Source organism: Pseudopodoces humilis, chromosome 6 (assembly GCF_049639895.1).
Source record: "Pseudopodoces humilis isolate 2021_Gansu_Grassland_sample_001 chromosome 6, ASM4963989v1, whole genome shotgun sequence".
In the NCBI taxonomy this organism is placed as follows: Eukaryota; Metazoa; Chordata; class Aves; order Passeriformes; family Paridae; genus Pseudopodoces; species Pseudopodoces humilis.
The window spans coordinates 51017904-51044414 of NC_142205.1; the positions used below are offsets into that span (position 1 = coordinate 51017904).

Here is a 26511-nt window from a genome sequence, read left to right on the forward strand (position 1 = left end):
TCAAACCAAATGTCACCATGAAGGTGCCCACCAGCCCATCAGCCTCCATCACTTTCTGCCTAAGCTCATGTTCATACCTGCTTCTCTCCCAGACATCCCTCAAAAGACACCACAATAGACTTTTCTTTTTTTGTCAAATTTCTCCTTGTCTCTCAGCTACTTGAGATTGCTGCTTTAAAGGTTTAAAACTGGTCAATGCCAAATCTTAGTATTAGTATTCCAACTGCAGAAAGCCCACACAGGTGTAGGCAACAATATATTCTTGTATGCTTTAATTCAAGCATACATGTCTGTCTAGGGCTTGGCAGGACCAGGCACTGTTCATTTGATTATCATTTTTACAGGAACAGCTTTATTTCATATTATGACTTTGTGCTTGTGCATGCTACCTGGAACTGAAAAACTCCTGCACAATGTAACGTAAACTATCAGAAAATGTTATTGACCAACAGTAACAATCAATCACCCTCCAAACTACTGTCCCTGTCTTCTGCCCAAAATTATTGCTGTCTAGTACTCAGAGACAACCTCCAAAGCACCAGCAATTTGCCAAGGTAAGTGCCAGTAAAACTATCCAGGGCCAGTGACAGGAAATTTGCCAGATAATCCCCTGGCTTTCTGTGACTGCATCACAGCACTGTGTTACAAATTAAGTAACTCACATTTTTGAATATTACTTTCATATTTCTAAATCCATATTCACTTTTGATTTGTTGAGACCACTGAAAAGCTAATCCAAGTGATAGGGTGGAGACCCACTGACAGCATACACACACCAAATATTGCATCTTATTTTAGCTAGTATCCATAAGACTTTATTAATTTCCTCATTTTTATCTAATTTTTCTCCTTCTCTGTCCTACCATTTCCAGGAAAATCCCTAGTCACAGCAGCTTAATGAAGTTTATTTAAAGTGAATGACAAACAGCCCTCTCTCCTCCAAGACAGACAAATCCAGGCTAGAACAGGATAGACTGTTAACTGAATCAAAACCCTTGTGAATGATTTACCTTGCAGGAACTGGTGCAGCAATACGTTCAGAAAGTTTGGGAGAGGGGACACTGCCAGGGTGGGAATCTGCTATCGGCAAAAGGGCAGCTGCAGGTTCTGGACTAGCATTGTTTCCACTCCATTCACAGTAATAAAACCAAGTGAACACACACGGAGAAAGAGATTTTTAATCTACATTAAAATAGTATGCAGAACAGGAAACATTGTGCATAAAAGTGCTAGTAAACTGAGAAGAGAAAAAAAAACAAAACCCCAAACCCTAAAAAAATCTCCAAAATTCTCCAAAAAATCTCCAAGGAATTTACAGTAAAATACAATTAAGAGGATAAAATGACACAAAACACACTTAAGAAGTATCACACTTTCAGTGAAGGCTGAGAGCATCCTGATGCTTTAAAATTCAGAAAGCCAAGTAATATTGAACATTTACAAAGATGGAACACATATATTTGAGATTACATTATGTGATGGAAAAAAACTTTAGAAAATACTGAAAGTGACAAAAGTACTAGTGGGACTCACCCCAAAGCTTTATATGCTTTTTAATACAACTTTTTGGTTGTGTTAGTTTTGTGAACATTACACTTTATATTTCTCAATATTTTTCATATCTTTTCTGTGATTCAGTTGTTGTAGGAAAAAATATAATCTAGAAAATGTTGTCTTAAAATGCTCTACTTGAAGGAAAGCACCTGCTAGATATATCACTGTAATACACCAAAAAAAAAGTAAACTACAAGGTAGAGAGCAACCCCAAAAATAAGTCTTGAGCAGACTAAATTAGCAGGGGCAGGCATTTCTGCCTTTTTTTTTTTTTCTTATGTTAGTATGCAGAATTAAGTATCTTATTAAAGCAGGGAGCCTTAAGTGCTGAAGATTATTGAACAGATTTAAGAATGACCAGGGAGCAGACCTCAAAGGTGGTACAGGTGTGGATGGAAATTCTGGTGCAGGTGGCATCTCCGAAGTCGGGGCAGCTACGGAGTTTTTATTTAAATTAATACAGGTATCCTGGGTTTCTATTCCATCAGGTAGATCTGCTGGTATGCTTTACATATATTTATGACATGTGGGAAAGAAAAATACATGTGTGATTTTATGACAGATTTTTTGAAGACTGACCAAGAGTAGGACAGATATTTTCCAGTTGCTGTGGATTAACTAAACTACAAATCTGGAAAATCCTCACTCAGGACAACAAATGGACACTACAATTTAAGGCCAAAACCAAATCCAGACCTGGCTGCTCAAAAGGAGAGGGTTAAAAGTGAACATTAAAAACAAAAATAAAACCTTGGAAATAGGGTGCTGCAGAAATAGAAATAATCTGAAACACAAACTTTATACAAAGGCTAGGCATTGCCTAAGTCTTAAGTAACTGGCTTATAAGCTTCAATCTAAACATTTCAGTGAGAGGTTTCTACTTCTATTTCTTGTCTTTCCAGCTGCTGAGAAGAAAAATCTATTTTATCCAAACAAAAATCCCTAGTGGGTTACAGTTTAGAAATAAACAATAATAGAAACCCCACAGAACATCTGTTTTGGACAATGCCTGCCTGAAAAGCTGAGTGTTATGAAATTGGGATATTTTACTCAAGTAAAATGATGAAAGAGAATTTTCTATTTCATTGCCATATTGATATTTTAATTGATATTGATATGAGAGCTCTAAAATTTAAGCTTATTAGTTTATATAAAAAAGCACTCATAATATGTTTTCAAAGATCAGATGTATGCTAGGAAGCAAACATGAGATAGGGCATGTTTGTAAGATATAAATGAAAAAGTGGTCCATTTTTGGGAACAGTAACAAAAAGTCCAAGATTTAACACCAGTAAGTTCTGTGCAATGGAGATATTGGGTGCAATGGGTTCTGTGCAATGGGGAAGAGATGACACCTTTCAAGCAGTAAATGAAATTAATTTCACATATTCATAAAACATATTTGGAACTAGTGGTGTTTTTGCAATAAATTTATAGAAAACTAATAATTTCTCAGTCTCTCTCAAACTACTCTCATATCCTTAAAAGACAGTGTCTATGTCTGTGTTTAATTTTATTCAAAACAGAGGCTTCTATTCTTTTGATTGTTTAGCGAGGGTTTAGTCTTCTATTTCTCACTACAGCAACTCACCCTTCAAAAGGTTAAGAGCTAGTAAGATTGATAAACATAATGGTAAGTTTAACAACAACAGGAAAATATTCTCATTACCTAGGCACATCTCCAGAACATAAAAATACCTGAAGGTCAAACCATTTTGCCCTTAAAAAGAAACCTTTACAGAGAATCTAAGCGATAACCCTTCTAACCTTTCAGTTTTCATTGCATTGATGGTCTCTGAAGTGCCCACATTTTGTTCTGTTCATAAAGAAATTATATAAACCCAGAAGCACAATTTAAATACACTACTTCACATTCCCATTTTAATATGCAGTACTCAATCAAATTATTATATTGTGGTGTATGAGCAGTCAGTAACACACTTGGGTTTAGTAACACAGTGCTCACTGCCAAGTTACGTGGGGGGGGGGGGGGGCATGGAAATTTAATTGATTGGCACTTCTCATCAAAGCACTCTCCAGTGAAATTATTGAAGTGAATGTTTTCCCCTACTGTCCCTAAGGAGTTAACCCAAAAAGTGTGTAAGATGTGATATCCCTTGGGCCATCATTACCAGGGCAAATCTGTGCAGTGTTAGGCATCCACATTGGTGACTGTTAGTGTTAGATAACTTATCTATTACCTGAAGTCTCCATTTTCTGTTTGCCTTTTCCTAAAGATAAAATCACAAATATCATAAGCTACTGCTGTACTGTATAACAACATAAACCATCTGAAAAGGAAACTCAAAATAGCTCCAAAGGTCCTCTCAAGTTCTGACATTGTGAAAGGTAAAAAAAAAAACAACCCCAAATCTTCTGCAGGGGCATCTGTTCACAGGACTAATTCCATCTGAGGAGTGTGTAGGTCAGCTGCATAAACCCAGACCAACTGCAATGGTTTTCATTAAGCAGATGTGAGAAACTGGGCTTTCATACGTACACCACAATCAGCTTTGTTTGAGGTCTCAAGCTTTATCTGTTTCAACAAGCACTGCAAAAGCCAAAATCGAGCTTTACTTTAATTCTTACTCCTGTAAGGGTCAATCATTTTATTGATTCCTGCAAATCTCATGTCCATTTCAGTAACACAAAAACATACCACATTTTTAAGATGATCAGGAACTAAAATACTGGGATGGTTTTAAACAATTAAGATTGTTTCTACAATTCATGTGTGATTTAATTGTTTCTCTTCCTACAGGCTGTGAAGGTGCGACGAAATGTCAGCCCCATGCACGAGTAGACTATTCCAGGAGTCCGAGAGACTCAAAAGAAAAACAGACAGAGCTAAGATAAAAGCAACTTTTATTAAAATACTCTTCAAGCTTCAAAATGCATAAATTAATGGATGTGTAGCTACTATAATACATTATTTTACAGGAGAACCATAGGGCTTGTGAAGCTTTCACGAACACAAGAAAGCATAAGCTTCACTCTGTAATAAATAAATACTACTGTCTAATCTTGTCCCTGCTAAAAGATGTGTCGAAGGTCTTACACAGCAACATTCTGCTCAATTATTAAGTTTTCCAAAACATGAACATGTTACTAGTCTAAGCAGCAAAATCTTTATATTGAGCTTTCACGTCAATTCAAAACACTGAAATATAATTTTTTAAATTCTCTCTTCTTTGCTTAAAAGCAGTCTGTCTTCTTGCTGTACTTGGTAAAACATTTACAACCACTCTAAAATTGACCTGCTGAAAATCTAGTGAAATCCAACATAATTTTCCTGGTAGGTATGATAATGTGAAATAAGTGCATACAATCCCCTCTTCATCTTCTTTCCCCAGCCCCAGAATCAAGGTAACACAATTTCTTATCCATTTGTTCAAAATTTTCTGATTTCTAACAGCCTACAGTAACTCAAACTCAGCAATGCAACTTCTTTCAGGCAGAAAAAATAACTGAAACAGACATCTCCTCTCCACATTGGGAGATTCAGCCACTGAAGTTGTTACGTTTTAAATATATATTTTTTGTCAACTAATGATTAGCACAAAAACATTTTCATCCCATTTTTTACACATCAGTAGGAAAGTGTTAGAAAAGTATAGAAAAGGCTAGAATTTCTCTTGCAGAAAGGCTATTGAAATACATTTCCTTTTTTAATTTTTTTTTCTTTTTTTTGCAAAGCAGAAGGAAAAGAAGAAAGGAAGGAAGTGTTTGCATTTTGCTTTTGCAACTTGGGTAAAATCACTGGACATTAAGAACACGTGCTGAGACTTCATGGTGCCAGTCACGTAATTTTGTATATTTGGGGCTAAGGACGTGGATGGGAACCTTTTCCCTGTGGAAAGAAGTGATAGAAGAAAAATAAGAAAGAAAGAAAGTTTGTCTTAAGCAGTTTCACAATAGAGCATGCAAACTCCATGCACTATTCCTATTGCACTGTCTTCCTCTATCAAAAAGCTGGATCCAGTGTTAGTCAAAGTCAGTAGAGAAAGTCTCATTGACTTCAAGAACCATTAGGTTTAGCCACTGGTTGGTGCTCCTTTTGAACAATGATTATCCCGAAGCAAGGAGACATCTGACCCTCGCTTGCAGCCAGAACAGCAATACTTCCCACCTACGTCTTGCAATCAGATTCACACTCACAAATCAAAAATGTCTGGTTAGACTTGGGAAAGAAAAACACAAGCTGACCTCGTATAGGCAACCAAATTGGTCCAAGTTTACAGAAAACCTCTACACAAGCTCCTGCACAAACATTACTACTGGACTGTACCAACAGCTTTTTAAAAGGTTTGTCTATGGAGAAAAAGATCTTGATTTTTACATGCTGAAGCAAAAGCAAAAACGGAAGGAACATTTTAAGAATACCCAGATGTCACACAAGTGCACCAAACACTAAAAGTTAAGAATTAAAACATGCAAAGTAATAAAAATGTAAAACATCAACTCACTTAGTCTTCTTCCCAGCGTCATTTTCTGGTTCTTTCACTGAAGGAAAACAGAAAATTTTTATTTTCTAGGGCACTAAAGACACTGTACCACAACACTGAGATTCTCTGCTGTGCCAATGTATTCACTACAGTGGGAAACTGCAACAAGGCTCATTAGGATTCTTTGATTCTAAATGCGCCCCAATGGACATGAGTTATATCTATGAACTTCAGGAGCCTCGTTGCCAGTAGGACTGCTGAAAAGTGGCTCTGCTGGTCTCTGCCCATCCCCTTGGCCCACTCTCCATGCTGGCATTGGGACAGGTGATTTGAGAAGGTGAAGACGAATGAAGTTAAGAGGTATTTCTTTTGGATGAACATCCAGTGGGTTTATATCAGGTGATAATCCAAGCACCTGTTTGCAGCCAGGCTGTTTCCCACCAAGGTTCTAGAGGTCTGCACAAGAGATAATGTAAATTCCCAGTCCTGATTTTAAGGATGGCAAATCGTGCAGTAATTTTCTTACAGCATTTGTCAGCATGATAAATTCATCTTTACAGGATAACACTATTTGATGTTCAGGTCCCATACTCTTCCCTTACAAGGACAGATGAAGGGAATTGAACACAGGACCAATCAGGTCCAAAGTCAGAATATCTGTCACACGTGGACAATAACCCTTATTTTGGGAGATCTTATCACTGGCTTCTAGAAATAGCTGATCTAATAAAAACTCCTGGAGAGGAGGTCCAATCTTGTCAATGCCTTCTTTATTGCAGGTCTAGCTGAGAAAAGCTGAAGAGTGAGAGCTCAGAGCCCCTGAGAGCACTTCTGGTGGCTTTCACACAAAAGCACAAATCTCAGCCAGAAATTTATGGCTGACAGTGTAACATGAAATTGAAGTTTTAGCATAAAATTGTATGACTGGGAATGACTTTCACAACATCACCTGTTCCACTCCACCAATATATGTAATCACACCATAGCATAAGCAGAGGGTGGAAACATAACCTGGGAATAAACTGAGGAACTACAGATTTATGTTTCTTATTGGTTACATCATTGCAGATCACATACTTAAGTACAACAAAGACCTTCTACATGCCAGAAAACACTTAATTTTTCTGAACCATTGAATTTGATCAGGAATGTCTCCATTTTGGTGAGAGAAGAAAGAAACAACAAATATGTATCTTTCAATATCTTTGAGAGTAGCAATAGAAATTTTAAGATTTATCTAGAATGTTTTAATTCAGCTCAATCAGGAATACTGTCCAGCAATGTATATATCCTGAACTACTTAGTAATAGCAGGGTTTTACAGTAATATCTCCCCTTCTTCACCTCCCCTGAAGCCCAGCTTTAAACGCACCAGTCTGTGCAGGGGCAGTGGCCATTATTCCACTTGCACCGAGGTACTCACTGTGATCAGTGCCAGTGATCTGGGCGAGGATGCGGAAGGAGCGGGACTGGGTGGTGCCTGTGCGGGGGTGCCAGTCCTCGGTGTCTTCAATCAGCCGCTTCTTGCTGGCGTCACTGTGGGTGGGCGTGTGGTAGAACTCCGTGTAGGTGTCCACGATGTGCTTCCGCGGGGGGCTGCGCCAGGGACAGACAGGGCAGTGAGCGCAAGGCTTCACACAACGCCTCACTCCGGCCTGCTACACAGGCACGGGCGCGACTGTGACTTTTCACAGCATTTAAAGGCAGCTTCTGCGCTGGGACGCAGAAAGGCAGCAGTTGAGGCCCAGCTAAACACAGATGCAGTTTTCTGAACCAAACACACCTTTTATAATTACTCTAACCCCACTGAAATATTTCTCCTCGTTTCACTGACGGAACACTTGAGACAGTAAAAGATAGTATTATCAAGATATCTACATGTTTAAACTTTTACCGTTTGGGTGGGTTTTTCCTTGGAGGCGACAGGATAAGACAGCAAGAGAAAGTTTTCCCAGCATAAACAGGAAAAGGAGAAAAAGAAAAGAAGAAATAAAGTCAGAAAGCTGAAATGAAACAAATGTAGCTAATTAATCTACTGAATTAGTTTTGAGAGAAAGGGCACTAAAATCCAATTAATAGCCATATTCTCATTCTACCACTAAAATCACTGCCTACAACTCGTGTACTTTAATTAAACTCATGGTGGTTTCCCTGCAGGGATGAGAGGGGAATTTGTTCTGGTAAAGCAGGGCAGTCTACCTAGCTCAAATCAGGTACCCCTTGACAAATTCTCCCTTTAGCTCCCAAGGGGCACAGCACAGATGTGTGCACGTGCAAGGACCACCCAGTACACACCAAGTCTTTTGCACTTGGCAAAGCCTAGATCAGAACCAGGCCCTCTGAAAGCGTAGATGGCCACATTCTGAGGCACAATGAGGAAGTACTCTCTTTGAAAGAAAAATAGTGGGGTGATTGTTCCATCTGGAAACTTTCCCTACAGTACCTTACAGGCTCTTATCAATCCTTGCACTAGCAAGACTTTCAAGAGTACAGGATCTAAAAGCTTTGATTCCAGTAAGTGATGTAAAGAATGTGTTCATTTGGGAAATATGGGAAAAGGGAACAGAAGATTCAAACTATATAAATTACTCCTAATTCTACATTTGTTATTCCAAAGCATTAATCTGTAAGACCCTCTAAGTGTACATTTATTTTTACACAGGAGGAAAACTGTGAAAAACTAGCTACTAAGACATACAACTTCTAGTAAGTATTGAAAATCAAAACCCAACACAACTTTAAAAGTCGCTTTTATTTTTTATACTACCTCTTCTCTGTACTTTTATGGTTCAAAGTATTTCTGGGGAAGAAAGGTGGAAAATGAGTGAGGAATGATGTTTACTATTAACAAGTAAGAATTAGGCCCATTAAATGGACTGCATTAGTAAAAACTTAAGGTTAAAAAATACTTAATACTTGAAAGAATGTGACAGGTACGATACAAAATTATATCAGAAGAATTAATTTATTGACGCACAGTATTAGTGGAGAGCATGTATCACATATCAAAGTTAATAAAAGAAAAAGAGGTATAGAAACAAAGGCAGTGGCAATTCCAGGATGGAGTACAGAGAAAAATGGATTAAAGTATCGTAAACAGTTAATAGCAAAAATGAAATATGAAAGTTAAAGCAGTAATTAAAGGTGTGGAAATAACTGAGAACTTATTTAGTTGTAGTTTACTGCATTCTAGCAACTACCCCAGTGAAATAATCAGTCTTTTACATTTGTTGAAAATGGTGTAAAGAAAAAAATCCCACTGATTTCTCTTGTCCTACTGCTCTCCTTTTTAAGGCTTGAGTCTACTAGTAATTACTCACTGTGGCGACAAGGTGGTGCCAGAGACAAAGGAAAAAGTAAGACAGGCTCTCTCAACTCAGCCTTGAGGCAAGGGGAGAAGAGAGAAGCCAATAAAACCTCAACCACTTATCATCCTGATTTGCACAAAACAGAGTACAGGGACATTAGTTTTCATTTCCTGTATGAATTCAGAATCCAGCCCTTCATCCCACAGTTCTCCAAGCAATTTTATTTTCATAGTGTATTTCACCATTTACTAGTTGTATTACCAACACCAATGAACCACAGTCACATCAAGAATTTATCAGTACACACAAACACCACACAAAAGTTTTGTAGAATAAAAATGAGCTGAAAAATGTAGCACAGTGAAAAGCAAGATCACATCATGTCCAATGCAGATAAAATAATGTATTGCACTAAGAAAAGCTGAAGCTGTTTTGCAAAATTTAAATATATAACTCTGTAAGAGCTGTAATTTTGCAAAACCAGAATACATGCTGGTTATTCCAATAGGAAAAATAAACATAATTCAAGGCCAGTGCTGTTGATACTAACTTTGTCGCTGCTGCTATCTGCAAGGGAAAAAAAAAAGTATTTGATGTGTTAATTAATTCTTTGCTTCTTAAAACAGTACAGGAGTTTCCAAATCCAAGCTCTGGTAAAGCCATTTATCACGTAAGTCAAACTTATTAACATCAAGAGAACCTACAAGAGAAAATTTTACCCCTGAACTTAAACTGAGTGAAGTCTATGGACATCTTACCTGTTTTAAGCAGCAGGCACACCATCATGCAAGAGCTGGCAAAAAGGTCTTGATAACAAGTGCAACTGCACACAGGCTAGTGAAGGCAAATTGCTTGCTTTCTAAGGCAGAACTAAACAAGGGAAATTAAACTTCCTTTCCCATCCTGAAGTCAAATAGTTTATATCCTGAATGTTTGTTGAGGAAAGCCAAGAGGAAGGGAGGAAATTGTGAGTGTAACAAGGTGCATGTCTAAAGAACTGCATTTGCTAAGCAGTGCCATCTATGAACAAGGTACAAGTTGGTTTTTTGCATGTTTTGAGAAAATGAATCATACAGGCCACAGACGCAAAATGGAATTTATTTCAGACTGATCAATTATTCCAAACTCCAGTGTTTGTGATATTTTATAGATGTCACTGATACCATTTTAAATGGGGAGATATTTAAGTATCATTGTAGAATCGTAACTTTTCTAAGTAAAATTAATTGGTGTAGCAGCAGACCAGTATAACCACCTTAGTGGATTTTGTCTGCTTGTTTTTGTTTTGTGCTCTGGGACTGCAGGACACTTGCCAGCCCAAACACAGTAAGAAAGACTGCAAAATAAAGTAGGTTTTTACAACTCTGAAATGTTTTCAAACTTTTCCAAACTAGATCTGCAAGACAGAGTGAGACAGGGATTTCTTCACCTCTCAGCTGTGATTATTCATCCTCTTTGATGATATTATTCATCCTCTAAGTAAGGTAGGGCACGTCGCAGTGCTCCCCCAGTCATCCAATCTTGATTGTAAAGTGCTTACTCTGTGCCTGCAGGACTTCCTTCCAGAAGCCTTAATTTTGTTACTATTGTTCCCCTTTTTCAGTACTAATTGCTGCTTTTGAATACTCCTTACACAGCTATATGGTAAAAAGGTATTCCTGGAAAGATAAGAGAGGGTTTGCTAACGTGTATTCAACAACTGCACCAGCAGTGAGCAAGTCCTTGGGATATCTGAATTTCAACCCACTTTCTACAGAGCAGATTCCTGCCATCATCTGTTTAAGAAAGGGCTGGAAGTTACCATGGCTACAGTGCAATATAAAATGCATATGGGCTGCATTATGAGTCCACACATGGAAAATATTCGTACTAAAACATAAAGGGAATAAGTACCTAAAGAAGTATTTTTTTTTACTCCATAAGAAACTCAACTGAAACTGCAATTTACTCAGTATTTCAGTTGGCATGGATGTTTACCTTTCTGTAGAGTTCTTCATACGTTTTCTATACTGAGTATCAGAGAAGAGAGGGACAAGGCCCATTCTTCCTGTCCCTTTCATTTGTGGGGTGGGAAATAGAAACCACAGCTTTTAGGTTTTAAGCCTGAATAGAAAGGTACAGTTCCCCTCCAGCCCTTCTTATTACTTAACTCAACTGTCACAGAGGCCAACTGGCATGGGACTGATCAGGCCCAGCCTCCTCCTCTCCCCCAGCACAGGAGGTGCTGGAAACTGGTCCCTGAGGGGCTACAGCTCCCAAACTCTGCCCAGGAATTTCTGGGAGAGCCCAAGGCATGCCTAGCCAAAAGCTTACTGCAGGTCTGAGCTCCCAGAACTGCCTCTAGGCTCAATTTAGTTTACTAATCTATTGCTTACTCATCTAGATGCTACACCAGATAAAGCCTTTTATGTCTCCTTACAGTCCCTTAAATGTCCAGTCTCTGATACCCACTTCAACATAAACAATTATTTGAATAAGGAAATTATTCACATTTTAAATCTGCATTGCTTGCTTAGGGTGAAGGTAAAAATTAAAGTTGAGGCATTTATATTATAGCACTGCAAAAAATCTGCTTAACCCCATCAGATTCTTAGAAAACATCTTAAAAGTTTTTCCTGTGATGTGCAGAGAATTAATGAGACGTGTCCGTTTGCCTCCCTTCTGGGACCTTTTCCCACTGGTTCTGCCAGGGACACGGTTGGTCTTCCAGAGCATCTCATTCCCAGCCATCACAGCACCCACTGACCCTTCTTGACAGACTGCTCTGCATTTTTGAGTGCCTGCTGCTTTCAGTCACTGTATTGGGTGTCAAAATACACAGTGAGATTGGACATTGAAATTAATACCAGGCTTGTTGTAAGGTCCAGGACACGTGGTGATAGAACACATCACGTAAAGCATTCCATGGTCCTTGTTCAATTTAGCCGTGACACTCTGTAAACTGATATGTCACTCGTGAGAAAAACCATCACCAAAAGTCTAGCTGAGCCCTTTGAATCATCACTTTCAAAATAATTTCTGAGAGATGGACTTCTGAGGAGTAAACAACTCCTCCAAGCCGTGTTTTCCTTAGCCCTCAAACAAGCCCGGCTTTTTTCCTGTGAGGAAAGACCCCTCACAGCAAAAAAAAAAATCCCACCTACCCATTTTGCTGTTTACTCTCCCCCTGGTTCTCTCTGCCTCCTCGTCGCGGCCCCTCGGCTGCGTCCTGGGCGCCGTCGGCGGCCGAGGCGCTCGGGGCGGCACCGTGCTGCCGTGGGACAGGAACTGCAGGTTTAGGAGCGCCCGGCACAGGCGGCCACGGCTCAGCGTTAGGCTTGGCGTTAGCATGCGCTCCGGCCACGGCACACGGGGATGCGGCCGACGCCTGCGCCGGCGTGAAGGCGGAGGACGGTGATGGGATGGAGGTGACCTTGGAGGAGGTTACAGCTCCAAATGGCCTCGGTGTCTTATTGAAAGCCACGCTCGTTGTGGCAGTGACTTTGGGTGCAACAGCAGAGGCAATGGGCACAGGCTTAACTACTTCGGCAGGTTCTGCCTATGTGGGATGAAAAACAAAACAGAAACACACAAAACCACGCCAAACGCATGCACATTCCTCAGCAGGGATTTCAGCTGTTCTCGAGGCAGATGACCCACCTAGCGTGAAGCACAGAAGCAAGCTTTACCAAGCCCGCAGCCATGAAATGTATGGGGAAACAACCCGAGCCATGCGTTTTAGGAGAGGGAATGATCCCAACATGCACAAGCAATACAAAATTCCACAATGCTAGCTCCTCTCGGCATATCCAAAACAGACACTCCACAAATCAAACTCGTAAGAAACTGGAAAATCTCTCTTTTCCAAAACCCACCGGGTAACTCATGTGGAAAAAACTAGAGCTTTTTAGAAAAATCCACATTCCGTGTCTCAAACCCAATTTGAGATATGCACGTTCCCCACACGCAAATGCAGTGTGCATGTGTTCACACACTGATCTGCTGCTAAGAGCTTTAGGAGAAGAATGAGAGCACACTGATGCTCCCCAATGTCTCCACATACCCATGTTAGATAATATCTGAAATCTCTTTTTTGTTTGGTTGGGTTTTTGTGCTGGGAACTATGTTTTAACATTGTGGTTCCCAAACTGGGTCCTTTAAAGGTCATGGTCAGCAGAACAGTAATATACTACACATTAATTATGTCCACTGGAAAGGCTTTTCAAGTACAGTCTATTTATAAGTATATTCAAGTTCGCAAACAGTTTTTTTATCAGAAAGGGGATTTTGAAACTGTTGCATAGAATAAAACATTAGAAGAACTCAAGAACTAATAATTCTCCAGGGCTTTAAGGAAAGTGAGGGGATTTTTTTCTCTGAAATTGTAATATTTGGATAAGCTTCTCTCAAATACTGGGAAAGATTTCAGTGTCTATTAAAGTAAACAAATCAGCACAAAAAAATTTTAGAAATCACTGCTGAAAAAATTCTACCAAATTCTGTTTCTTGCCTAGGTATAGAGGGAAAACACCAGCAATATCTTAAGAAAAAAAAAGTTCCAAGAGCTGGAGAATAACATTTATTCACCTTTTTTTTTTCTTTATGATAATAATTTCCATGTCTCACCATTCTTTTTTAGGATGGGAAAAATGTAATCAAAGATCCAAGTGCTGCAATATTCTTAATGTAGCACATGGAAAACAAGCATTTTATACTGAAAGTGCTTATCAACAACAGGGTTTGATAGATGGAAATTGGTTAGTGCCACATGCTACATTTCTTGGTTCTGATGATGAACATACCTTTGTCACATGAAAATGATCAGGTTTTTGTATAGAAGACACTCTGGAAAAGAAAAACATAAACATTAAACTCTTTAATGTTTAAGCATTTCCCTGTTCTACTCCCCACATCCACCCATAGGTATATAAAACACTTAATTTTGTTTCCTCTATAGGAAACAAGAAGTATCCAAGTTAAATCTACAACACTGTTGTTAATACAAGGAAAAGGCCAAACTGAACTGAATTCATTTGTCCAGATACAATGTTAGGAAATCTGGCATCTAGCATTAAGTACTATTAGATTTACAAATTCATAATTCTATATCATCAGTTCAGAGACTTCAACTCCAATCTGCTTTCTGTTTTTCATTCTTTCATAAACTGTCACATAACTCCACAGCTCTAGTCAATTTATCAATCTAACACTATTTATATTTTAAATAGTGCACAGCCAATATACAGGCCTAAAACAGAACACTTCTTTTTAGAATAACACAAATCCTCCCAAAGAACTTGGCAGGTTAAATAATACAGGAACTTTTTACACAGTATTTGGTTTTCAAAAAATAAGGCTAATGTCACTGGAATTCTATAGTAGATGGCAAAAAATTTCTTCCGAACAATGGGCACATTGAAACTGCTGTGGAAAGGAAAGTGGTGGTGGAAAGGTAAGGAAGTATGGCAATGAAAAGGATTACATAGATAAAGAATTGACAGCTTTTGTTATATCTAAATTGAAATGGCAACGTGTTACAGGTAAAAAGCATTTCACTCACTCGGAGTTTTTTTCAGATTGCCGTATACTTATATGCAAAAATACACACACATACACTTAAAAAAAAAAAAAAGAAAAACCCAAGAAAAAGTCTGATATAGTAACATTTTGTTTGCAAACATTGCTGCTGTTACACTTGGGTATCTTCGTGCTGTTCTAGTAGAAAATTGTCTTTTTGACACACATGTGTCATAATTCCAACACATCTTCTGAATACTGTTTTGAAAAACTGCAGCTGGATTATCATTTCCAAAAGACAATTTGCTAGGGAGGCAAAAAGGTTCATTTAACTGGAAATCAGCTAACAGAGGCTACAGTTTTAAAACCACTTCTACTGTATAAACCAGCTTTTCAGTTTTTACCAGAAAAACATGGACAGCTATAATTGAATTAGGCATACTTGTTCCCTTTAACAACTTTTTTATATTTTCCATTTTGTCCTTTTTTTATCTGCCTTAACTATTTTTTTCAAAATGTTTATTCCTTCCCTCAAAGTCATTTGGCCCTCAGGGCTCATTAGATCCCAGCAACAGGAATCCTGGTGCAGGTTCAGTATCTACCTTATATAAAAGGGAAATACGTATATATTCCAGATGCCATGCTGGCAGTTGGGTTAAATAAAAAAAAAAGGAAAAACTGTATAGCATGAGAAGATGATGTTCTGCACTTGGCCTTCCCCATTCGTTCATGTGCATAGCTGCTGACACACATTATGTCCACATCAACAGCAATTCTCAACAGAGAGAGGCTTTTGTCTGCTCTGGGGAACAGGTCCCTTCTCCCCTTTCCCACAGAGTGTGCAGGCTATGAAAGCCTGACCTCTGGCCTTCCACAGCACTGGGGTGCATCATTAATCACTCCTAATTGCAGAGTTGTCAATTTGCAGCAACAAAAGCAACAAGAAGGGAGAAAAAAAATGCCAATGCATATGGAAACTTTTCTTTCTTAAGACTATCTCTATCTTAGGTATACTTGTTCATTTTTAATACAGTAACTTGAAATGTTTTACGCATCTATTAAACTGGACCAACAGGAAGAATTAAGAAGACTTTAATTATTCAAGCCAACTACCATATTTCACGCTTAATAAAAAAACTTTGCTAATGCTGGACTTTTGTTTAAGTCTTATAAAAGGAGCATATTTATTTTTCTTTGGTTTTTACGAAACGATAAAATTTGAGTTTGCAATGGACGACATTGCCTCTATACTCATCAACACAGCACTGAGCAAAAATTATTTCATGCCACTATTACCAGACAACCAAAGACATACTTTTCATAATTCATCTTCAAAAATATCATACAAAAAGAAAAAAAAGGTGGGAAAAAAAAAGCTTGATCACCACAAGGTTCACGATGTTCCTTTCAAACAGACAGACAACATAACATTTTCCCCACAAACATACTTGAACCAAGGACATACATTTGTGTGCCACAGACATATTTAAAACAATTAAACTTGGCCTTGTTGACTTCAGACCATAATCAAACTAAAAATCTGTGATTTATCCCATGTTGTAAAAGGAAAATGCTCACCCAGCAAACTGAGCCACCAAGATCCTAACATGAAAAATGCATGGTGGTTAGATAAGACAGTACAAAAGGAAATGCACACTTCAAGCTGAGAAGCAAAACACATCCAACACAGACATTTAAGAAAACCCTTCCTTCAGGGCTATTTCCCACAATATTTTCATAGATAGCACTGAACTGCACAGCCAAAAAGTAATTAAACTGCAGAATCATGCATATTCCTTAGCTGTTAGCACTTCACTTGCCACCTAGCAATTAAACATATTAGGATTTCATGCAGGTTTGGTCCCATTGAATGTATGAATAACTGATGATAAAGGTTTTCAGAATAAGATGGACACACTTGCCCCCTGTTACTACTTACTAGAAAAAGCAGGATGGCTTGAAGCATGGTATTTCCTGAATGATTTAAAACTAGCAGTTCAGCATATTAGTTTATGCAATACTTTCAACAACATACAAACAAAGCAAAAACCTAAGAGCTCAGTATTTAGGCTTATTATAAACAACTCACACAAAAGACCTTGGCAAATGGTTACTGTATTAAACTTCATAAGAATTATTATGAACAACAAAAACAGCAGCTACAGTCATTGCTTACTGACAAACTATTACTGAAAACAAAAGTGCACAATTTTTTTGCACAGCTTCTATATCAAAGTCATTTCTTTTCTACTGGAGGGGGTGGAAAAAAAAGCAGCTATATATTTAGCTTGTGTAAACAACTCATTTTGACCAAACACGATCAAATTTGCTGTCTAAACATACCACAAGACAATCCTCTCTGATGAATACTTTCATGACATTTAATGCAATTCAAAACATTCCAACTTCCAGAGCAGCCTTATTAGGAAAATGAATTAGTCCACTCTTCACTGTAAGCAGTAGGCCCAGCAAAAACTATTCATTCTTTAAATTCCCCTATTATTCATTCACTTTCTAAGTATGTCACCCAGTTATGGAAAAAAAAAAAAAAAAAAAAAAAGAAGAGACACAAACAATTTGATACAACCCTTCTATAGTTACTAGTAAGTGGAAAAACACATTATTAAAGCTAAAACTATAGTTCCTCACGCTTTTGCAGTGAGTACAATTTGATACACCACCTCCAAGGACTGATCATCAATGGCAACACTGTTATCTCAATAATCAACATGGACGCAAACCCTCAGCCACTAAACCTGTAAATCTTGATTGAACCTAGAATCCAAAGGACATGTCAGAGCTGCCTCCTCTGAAATCCACTTAAAGCCCCATCATCCCCCATCCTTTTAAACCCCCTTAGTCAAGGGACTGTAATGCACCCATAACTCAAAAAGCAGATGAAAAACTCAATGGGGAAGTCACAAGAAGGTAACCGCTTATACTAGCCCTTCTATAAACAAGGGGAACACACAACTCTGGTGTTAACATAGCTGCTGTGTTTGTTGTTCTCGTGTTTCTGTAACCAGAAGGATTGTTCAAATTCTTGTGAGAAATACAAGAAAGTGCAACACCTTCAGTGAGTAATAGAATCATCTAGGTTGAAAGAGATCTTTAAGATCAAACCCAACCATAATCCTGTCCCGGGGTACCAAGGCCAAGTCCATCAAATGAAATCAAAGATGGAAAACTTCCTCTGAACTTTATTTGTTGTTCTGAACTGACCTTTCTAACAGAAGGATGGAAAAGAGGAAGGATTCTCTTCCTGTCTTGCATCCTGCCCTTCCAATTTTCAAAACTAACTCCTTTTTCCTAGCTGGTGAATCATCAGGAGACAAGTTTTGGCAGCAGATGCTATATCCCTGAAAAGCCACTGGTCAGATCTTCCTTCCGAAAACCTGAATTTTTCATGGTCTTGCATCGTAGTCTGCAGTTCTGTTAGTTCATTTCATTTTCACTTCGTTTTACTTCTAGAGAGCAGTCAATTGGCAGGGGAGAAAGCTAAATAAATTTGCTTTCTGTAAATTAGCTAACTCATGGAACAAAGATGACAAGCAGAAAGCATTTAATTGTATATACAAACCATGACTTTCACTAGGGGTTATCTGAATAAAAACAAATGTGGACATAATTTAAAGCACAGAAAAAAGAACAATCCAAATAATATTTTTTTTTTCCTTAAACACAAGCCCCTTCTCCATCACAGACATACTTCACTTGTTACCAATTTTGCTCTGGCTCACAAAAGTAGAAGAATGAACATTGTAAAGCTCGCTTCTTGTTGCAACTTTACACCTTCAGAAATGGTTTCCTTGCATACATTAATACAAAAACATACAACTGTGTTTCCCACAGTTTTGTAGAAGCACACACTGCCCCAGGCAACATCACTTGGTACATCAGCACTTCAGCAATCTTGCCAGGGCAAGCATCTGTGGCCTCAAGACTGCAAACTTTTCCACAGCCCAGCACATGGAAAAGCAAAGGTAGCAAAATCGTCATTAAGTACAACTCAATGAAAACTGTAATCTGTTGCAGTCACTGCAAAAACCCAAAGATTTCTCTTTTTGTTTGCCTTAAGAAACAGCAATGTTTTCAAATCCGTACTCAGGTCATTGTGGTTGCTAAGAGATGGCTGTCAACATTTTATTTCACCTGTCATTTCCTTTGTTCTAGTTTATTATGCTAGCTTACATTTAGTTGAACATACCAAATTATGACAAATAATTTGGTATGATTTAATTACAATCAAACAACGGAAATGTCAGTGCTGCTGCACCCAGAGGGTGGTTGGGCACTAGAACAGAGCCAGTTTCTGAGTAACTCTCAACAGATGCTACAACTTCAGTAAGTTTAAAAGGGGGTAAATTAATAGAAAGTGTGTGCAGCCTTTTTCATTTGCTATACATTACAAAAGATCTTCACATCCTCATAGTGTTCCTCCACCAGCACACCAGGGTACAATGAAGCACTACGTCAGGTAAAAGAAAGAAAAATTATGTTCTTGCTTTACAGGCTGCTTGATAGTTGGCCAAATCAAATTTAGGTCTCTGCTCTTAAATTTAAAAAAGGTTTGTGATTTCACCATTATGTGTTAAAATAAACAGTGCTGATATTTTAGGAAAGAAAAAGCTACCCTCTGCTTTGGTATTCCTACCCACAAGGGATTAGTTGTTTTTAAGACCTCCCAAAGACGACAACTCCTCGTATTCTCATTCCTGTGGTCTGTGGCAACCCTACCAATACATTTGTAAAGAGAATTTAAGTGCAGGCAGATAATATTTTATTCTATTACAGCAAAACCAAAAACCAAGCAGAAAGCTCAGGAAAAAATACCACAGAATTTATCTCACCTTCTGTCACAGGCTTTTAAAAACATGATTTTTGCTTCCATGAAAGCAGAAGTTTTAGCAACCTGGAGTTCCTCTCTTATGATTAGCTCTGGACTAGGTGGACATTTGTACCCACCTGCCTGTGACTGCCCTGATTAAAGCCTGTTCAGGTAAAGCATCCCCAGTCCCAAGTATGGCCAACACCTTACAATCCTGTACGACAGATTGCTGCCAGCTGTCCTAGAAAAGTCATAAAGCAGCCTAGATACAAGTGGTAGCTCAGCATGTCTAAATGACAGATAAATTTTATCCATTATGCCTTCCTATAACTATTTTTTTTCTTTACTTTAAAGCCTTCCTAAAGCTGTCTTGCTAAGTAATAGTGTTGACATATCAGCTAAAGGCAAGTGACAAGATGAAACACTGCTATCTGGTCTTCTAATAAACTATCATTTATACATTTGATTTTCTTTATCAGTGCTTATTAGATAGTAATTTTAATACAGCAAGCTACCTTTTAAAAAACAGACATCTTAAAGAAAAGCACAGGTCTAAAAAACTCACAGATCTAGTCAGTCCTCCAAAACCCTTAAAAAAAAAGGCTCTGCTTCACATTGACTTCAGTCTGTCATCAGATCTAAGTAATAATTTAAAAGATTCAAAACTATGCACTGAATTATTTTTTCCAGTGCTTTCCACAATATGGTGACTAATGTTTAAATTACCTCCTTTGTTTAAAACATAGCCCAAATAAACTCGAAAGTGTAGTCATATCTATTTTAACCGGAAATTCACCACAAACAGCTTCCCAATCCCCAACATGTCCTTATTTGGTATTTTTAATATTTCCCCCTAAGCATGTGTGTGGGAATGAGCATTTTTTCTCAAATGAAGAATTAGCAATTTAGAGAGCCATTACATTATATTTTACTTCTTCTGGGAGCTAAGCACACCCCTCCTCTACAAAGCAGCTCACCCATTCCTTACTTCCAGGAAGTCTGAGAAGGACATTGGAAGTGTACTTAACCAAATGGGATGAAAACTGTTTCTGAGGTGTCAGGCAGCAACAGCATATAAGAGCCCTGTCCTTACTAGGTCAGCAGCATGGGAAGTGGTGTCACTCACCCAGACTCCAAAAGTATTGTCCTGAAATCTGGCAAAATCCCAGCTGCCCCACCACCTCCTGCTTCTTCCTGACTTCAGGTGATACAAAGACCAATATGAGCAACCTAATAATTCAGCTTCTGAATTTCCATCTGTGGGGTTTCAAGCTGTGATCATCCTAACTACAATATGCAGACATGTGGAGAGCCTACCACAACTGCATGGCTATCAGGAAAATCACTGAGCCTGGGACTGCTCCAGAAAAGCCAGGGACTTTCTTTATTGGTGGCAGTAGCCACCAATAAAGAAACATGACAATAAATCTATTTAAAAGGATAAATTTGTGTTGGTTTTAGTAGGACAACACCATGGATTCAGTTATTTCTCACTAAGGTCAGGAATATCATTAAGCTTTTAACTTCTCAGTGGGACCCACCAGCAAACCAGCCAATTTTCTTTCCCTCTCAGACACCTCTCGCCTCCCTCCCACATCACCCCAGCAGCAAGGGATGAATATTCATCCTCGAGGTGCATGAGCACAGGACCTGACTGGCAAAGTGCCACAAAGGCTGTCAGGGGCCTTTTCACCACAGGGGCTCTGCAGCCAGCACATACCTGAACATATCTTCACTGCAACAGATATGTTTGGGGGGCTCCCATGGGCCATCCCCCTTGGGGAAAACCACCACAGGTGCACTAGGACAGCAGAGCTGAAGCACTATAAACCACATGCCAGAATTATTACTGGCAGAATTATGTGTCAGTTTAATGAGACCGCACTTGCTAGAAGCTATTAACTTTTCCACTAGAGACCCTTGCTTTTCTTGCACTTTATCATTTCCGTGTATTGTTCATATGGTTATATATTTAAGGTCACTGGCTTAGCAGCGTATATTACAGGTCTAACATGCTGAGAAAAGCTATTTATGTCTCAACATGGCTGTCCATTATACTTCTAGATACCTAACAACTTCTGTTTGAGGGTTTCCTTATATTTTTCTTTCAACTGTTTGCATTAAGACCTCAAGTTAACCTGGCCAACAGGTCTCACCACACCTTCAAGGGAAAGAGAAGTCAAAGATCAACTGTCACAGTATGAGCTGCAGCTGGAAATTATTTTGTTTTGTGCAGAAGCTAAGCAAGAAAGATTGGTAAGCAGCAGAGACCTGTAACAGTTCATTCCGGTAGTCAATAAATTGCCAAGGGACCATTATTCAGTAAAGGTGCATAAAGCAAAATCCTGCAATTCTTCTGCTGTTTGCAAAAACCATGCAAGAGAGAAAAATTAATAATCCCACCTGACTCCAACTGATCCAGCTAACTATGAAGTTTTCCTTTCCCACCATCTAGGTTTTTTTTTTTTAAAAAAATACCTTTCATCCTTCTCAGCTCAAAATACTTAGGGCATAAGAGTCACAGCACACTTACAGCATATGAAGCAATCAAGTTGCTTTTGTGGGCAACTAATCACTGATGGAAAACATCTGATGGTCACAAAGCCTGTTGAGATCTGTCACAATGCTGCAAACATTACTTTCATCTTGCCTCATAGCCAAAGTAAGTGAGTAATATTTGACAGGCACAGTATGTGTTTTCATTGCCTCATAGGGTTTTGTGCCACAGACATGACTTTCTACTGACAATATCCTGGAATTTTTCAAAGGCAGTAATTATTCAAAATAATTGTGTGGAAAAAAGCCCTTAAAACAGTGCAGCTGTGAAATTCAGCTCTTGGACACTCAGCTCTGCAGCTACTGCTTACTTTTATACAAGGTGGTGTAACAGATACATACCTAGTTTAACTCACAGTGCTGTTACTCAATTTGTATTTAGCAGTTTTTCAGACCTCTAGAAAGTACTTTATACCTGAAAACCTGCTTGCTTTTCCCAGCATTACCAAACACAACATCCTTCTTATGCAGTTATGCTTTCATGATGTTATTGCTACCTTTCAGAAAGACATTTATTTTCCAAACAGCCAATTATTAATTGATTCTCATTTTACTGTTTACTAGAGGAAGGTGGCAAGAGTTGATGAGTCAGGACACTAAAATTTTTATTCTCAACAGCTGAGAACTTGCATGGCAGAGGAAAGGTTTTATTTAACAAGTGTCTCATTTTTTCCTGTGGGCTGAAGCTTGGGGACAGTTTATCTAACAACACTTGTCAGTTCACTTACTTGTCTGAGGGGTTCTTTCCTGTTCTTTACACCCCACATACACAGAGATGCAAAATTAACTATCTGAGCTTAAGAAAATAACCAGTTACCTGCATAGGTACTAAATATACTATGTAGCCAGTTCAAACTAACTTGAACTATTTTCAGCGTATGAAGGGCATAGCCCATATTTAAACCACGTAAGCTTCTTTTAATCCATTTAGAAACAACTGTCTCTTGACAGATCACCACATATCCTTTTATAATTAAAGAATGCCTGCAAGTTAGCATCATAAACCATGCACGTTGGAGAGATGTGTTTTTCAAAGGAAAGCAACAGGTGTGGGACATAGTCTGCATTTGGAAAACAAAAGTGTAAATAGAGACAAGTAACATCATTTATGGCACCCAAATAATGAGATGAGTATTTATAAAGGAAAAAAGGACACAGATTACACAGTTGACTGAGATGAGATGAAATGAACTTGGGCATCTTTAGGTAAGGTAAGCTACCTATACATTATCAGATTTTGACCCACAAAGAACCCATAGTAGAGAAAACAGTGAAAATTATTCTTTCCCCGTTCTTAATGTTGTTCCTGTTTATCCCAGTGTTAGGTCAATTTTCAGAAGATTTTAAATAAATGCCAACCAAGCATGTCCCACAGTCCAGATTACACCAAATACACCCACCCTGCCCCATCTTCTGAAAAAAGGGGACAAAAATGTCTCTCAAATATATTCACATGCTATTCGAATTCAAAGGTAAGGAGAGCAATATCTTAAGAAATGTTGAAACTTTCCAAAATGCAAGCTTTTCCATTTATCTGGACTTGGCCAGGAGTGCAGGAAGCACCACTGCTGACGCATTACTGTCGAGCAACTGCCAAATCCCAAGGCTACTGCAGGTTCTGGCAAGTAAACCAACAGGACTTTAAAAACTTCTTGATCAGAAAATTTTTGGACCTGGGTCAGATTTCTTCAAGCTCACTGTCTTTCTGGCAGTTTCACTAAACTGTTGAATTCGATGGACATATGACTTAACCCTAGCACTGTTTGCTCAAGCAGCAGCAAGAAAGCTTTGCCTAACGTTTGTAGAGAATCATTGTTTTATTGAGTTTCTGAGATCTTTCTAAAAACACTTACCCTTACATAACTAGCACAGAGAAGAAACAAAAATAAAAGATCAATGTCCCAAAGCACTATGAACAGTACAGTTATGCAATTCTCAGGAAGCTTTTAATCAGGGTCTTTGTAAATTAGTAGCAGTCAAAACCAGATCTATGTTGTTGCATTCCTTAGGAAATTACAGTGCACGCAAAGCACATCAGACTTCCAAAGTGAAGTTCCCCACACCAACATGGGCTTTGCTTGTATTTCCTAGCTTTAGACCTTGACAGCTTGGCTCTTGATCTCCTTTGTAGGACATAATATTCTAGAGCTGAACCAGAGGCTGCTGAAAACTTCCACTAATAAAAATCCCAAGGGAAAAACTAGACACAAGGCAGCATGACGACAATGATGACAAGGCTGGTTTCCATCACAGTGAAATAATTTCTTCAACTTCATATTCCAGTCCTCCAACACTCACTGGCACAAAACATGTCTCAGCAACAGGTACAGAATAACATTAGCTGTTACTACAAATAGTTTTTATAGCTGCACGCCGGGATGAAAGCAGAGGGTCTCCATTTTGTAACTGGTTTGCTACCACACGTAAGGCTGGACATGAGCCGGCAACGCATGCCTGCAGCCCAGAAAGCCAACTGTGTCCTGGGCTGCATCCAAAATAGCATGGGTGGCAGGGCCAGGGAGGGGATGCCGCCCCTCTGCTCTACTCTGGTGGGACTCCACCTGCAGCGCTGCATCAGCTCTGGGGTCCCTGCACAGGAAGGACATGGACCTGATGGATTGGGTCCTGAGGAACCAAAATGATCAGAGGGATGGAGCACCTCTCCTATGAGGAAAGGCTGAGAGAGTTGGGTTATCCAGGCTGGAGAGGAGAAGGCTCCAGAGTGACCTTACTGCAACCTTTCTGAAGGAAGCCTACTAGAAAAATGGTGAGAAACTGTTTACAAAGGTAATAGCCTTAAACTGAAAGAGACTAGTTTTAGACTGGATATGAGGAAAAATTCTTTACTGTGATGGTGGTGAAGCACTGGAACAGGCTTCCCAGAGAAGCTGTAGATGCCCCACCCCTGGAAGTCTTCAAGTCCAGGTTGGATAGGGGTCCAAGTAACCTGGTGTAGATGAGAGGTGTTCATGCCCAGGGGAGGAGGCTTTGGAGCCAGATATTTAAGATCCTTTCCAAGCCCAGCCTTCTATGATAAGGTACTTCTGTAGCAGTGCTGTGTGCTTTGCAGATCCAGCTAAAGTCTGAAGGGAAGCAGCAGCACTGCAGCACATTAGACACATGAACACCATACAACTCAGTTACAGTGATGTTTGCTTGCTGTGTAAGAATGGTGTTAGATTATTTTTGTGCAGGTCCATGAACCTCCTTATATCATGCACTCTCTTAATAAAATATAATCAAGGACTGATTTCAGCAAATGAATGTATCCCAAATGATTCTCTGTATCCCTCCCCAAAGCACACAGATATACCTATGAGTAATTGGGACCAAATACATGTAGTAACCTGGGGCATGAAGGAGTTTTAACAGTTGCATTGCTCTGATGCAGCTGTTCACAATTACTGATGGGTGTTGCATGGCACTTCTGATTACTGTGTGTTTAATCTATATATAAATGCATTATTTTGCTACTCAAAAGCTTGGCATTTAGAGGGTATATGAAAGGCTTCAAAACTGATGTCTGCCTCTGATGTCCCAGCTGGCTATTTCAAAGTGTGCCAATAGAATTCAAATGTCACCAAAGAACATGCCACTGAGGTATCTGTGTTATTTTAAGAAGTGAAGATAAACTGTGGCCAACTTCAGATGGTTTCTTTAAGTCCTTCACTAAATAACTACAGACACAGGTTAAAATAAATATGCAAGGTCAATGGCATCACAGTTTACGTGCTAACTAACAAGCCCCTGAACTTTCAAGAAGGTATTGTATGGGTTGCACAGGTTAAACCAAAAATGGGTAGAAGAGTTTTACTTAAGAGCATGAACGGCAAATGCCCACCAGTCACATGGAAGAACCTACACACTCCTTCAATGTTAGCAAAAAAAATTTGCTATTTGAGAGCAGTTAGGGGGAGAATATTTTAATTATTTACCTAAAACAAAAGAGCTTTGAAAGCATTGGCTCACGGACTACAGAAAATATTAGTTACAAACAGTAGGAGGCTAATTTGATCATGCAAATGATTTTTATATGGATGCTGTTTTACTAAAAGATATTGTCTTGGCAAGCCATGGGGAGAAGTGCAACTTGATGTTCTACTACCTGAAGGCATTTTTCATGGAAAAAAAGTCATGGGTCTCAGCTGCTTCCTACAACAATTTTTAGGCATGGAAAACACACTTCTTGAGTGATCTCTTTGGACAAAGATGAAAAGCGCAACTGTACTGACATCTCTTAATAACGCATTTATGTTCATCAGACCTCTGACCAATATAATTTTTCCTGGCCCAACTGTTATCTTCAAGAGGAAACATCCACAAAA

At 38.9% G+C, this 26511-nt stretch overlaps 1 protein-coding gene across 10 annotated transcripts in view; it reads right to left on the reverse strand.

Moving 5' to 3' along the window:
• The window catches only part of PDLIM5 (PDZ and LIM domain 5), a 123026-nt gene that overhangs the window by 42010 nt on the left and 54505 nt on the right, over window positions 1–26511 (reverse strand). For 4 of the 10 annotated variants that reach the window (XM_088056761.1, XM_088056763.1, XM_088056762.1 and 1 more), the window contains exons 4-11: window positions 14088–14130; window positions 12450–12844; window positions 7893–7910; window positions 7422–7594; window positions 6021–6057; window positions 3756–3785; window positions 1925–2059; window positions 1011–1127 (exon numbers count right to left, since the gene is read on the reverse strand). In XM_088056761.1, the coding sequence (XP_087912887.1) occupies window positions 1011–1127; window positions 1925–2059; window positions 3756–3785; window positions 6021–6057; window positions 7422–7594; window positions 7893–7910; window positions 12450–12844; window positions 14088–14130 (948 nt within the window). Of the gene's footprint in view, window positions 1–1010; window positions 1128–1924; window positions 2060–3755; window positions 3786–4402; window positions 5405–6020; window positions 6058–7421; window positions 7595–7892; window positions 7911–9856; window positions 9874–12449; window positions 12845–14087; window positions 14131–26511 lie in introns of those variants that run through there. The other 6 variants (XM_088056769.1, XM_088056767.1, XM_088056768.1 and 3 more) reach the window with 6 other exon arrangements.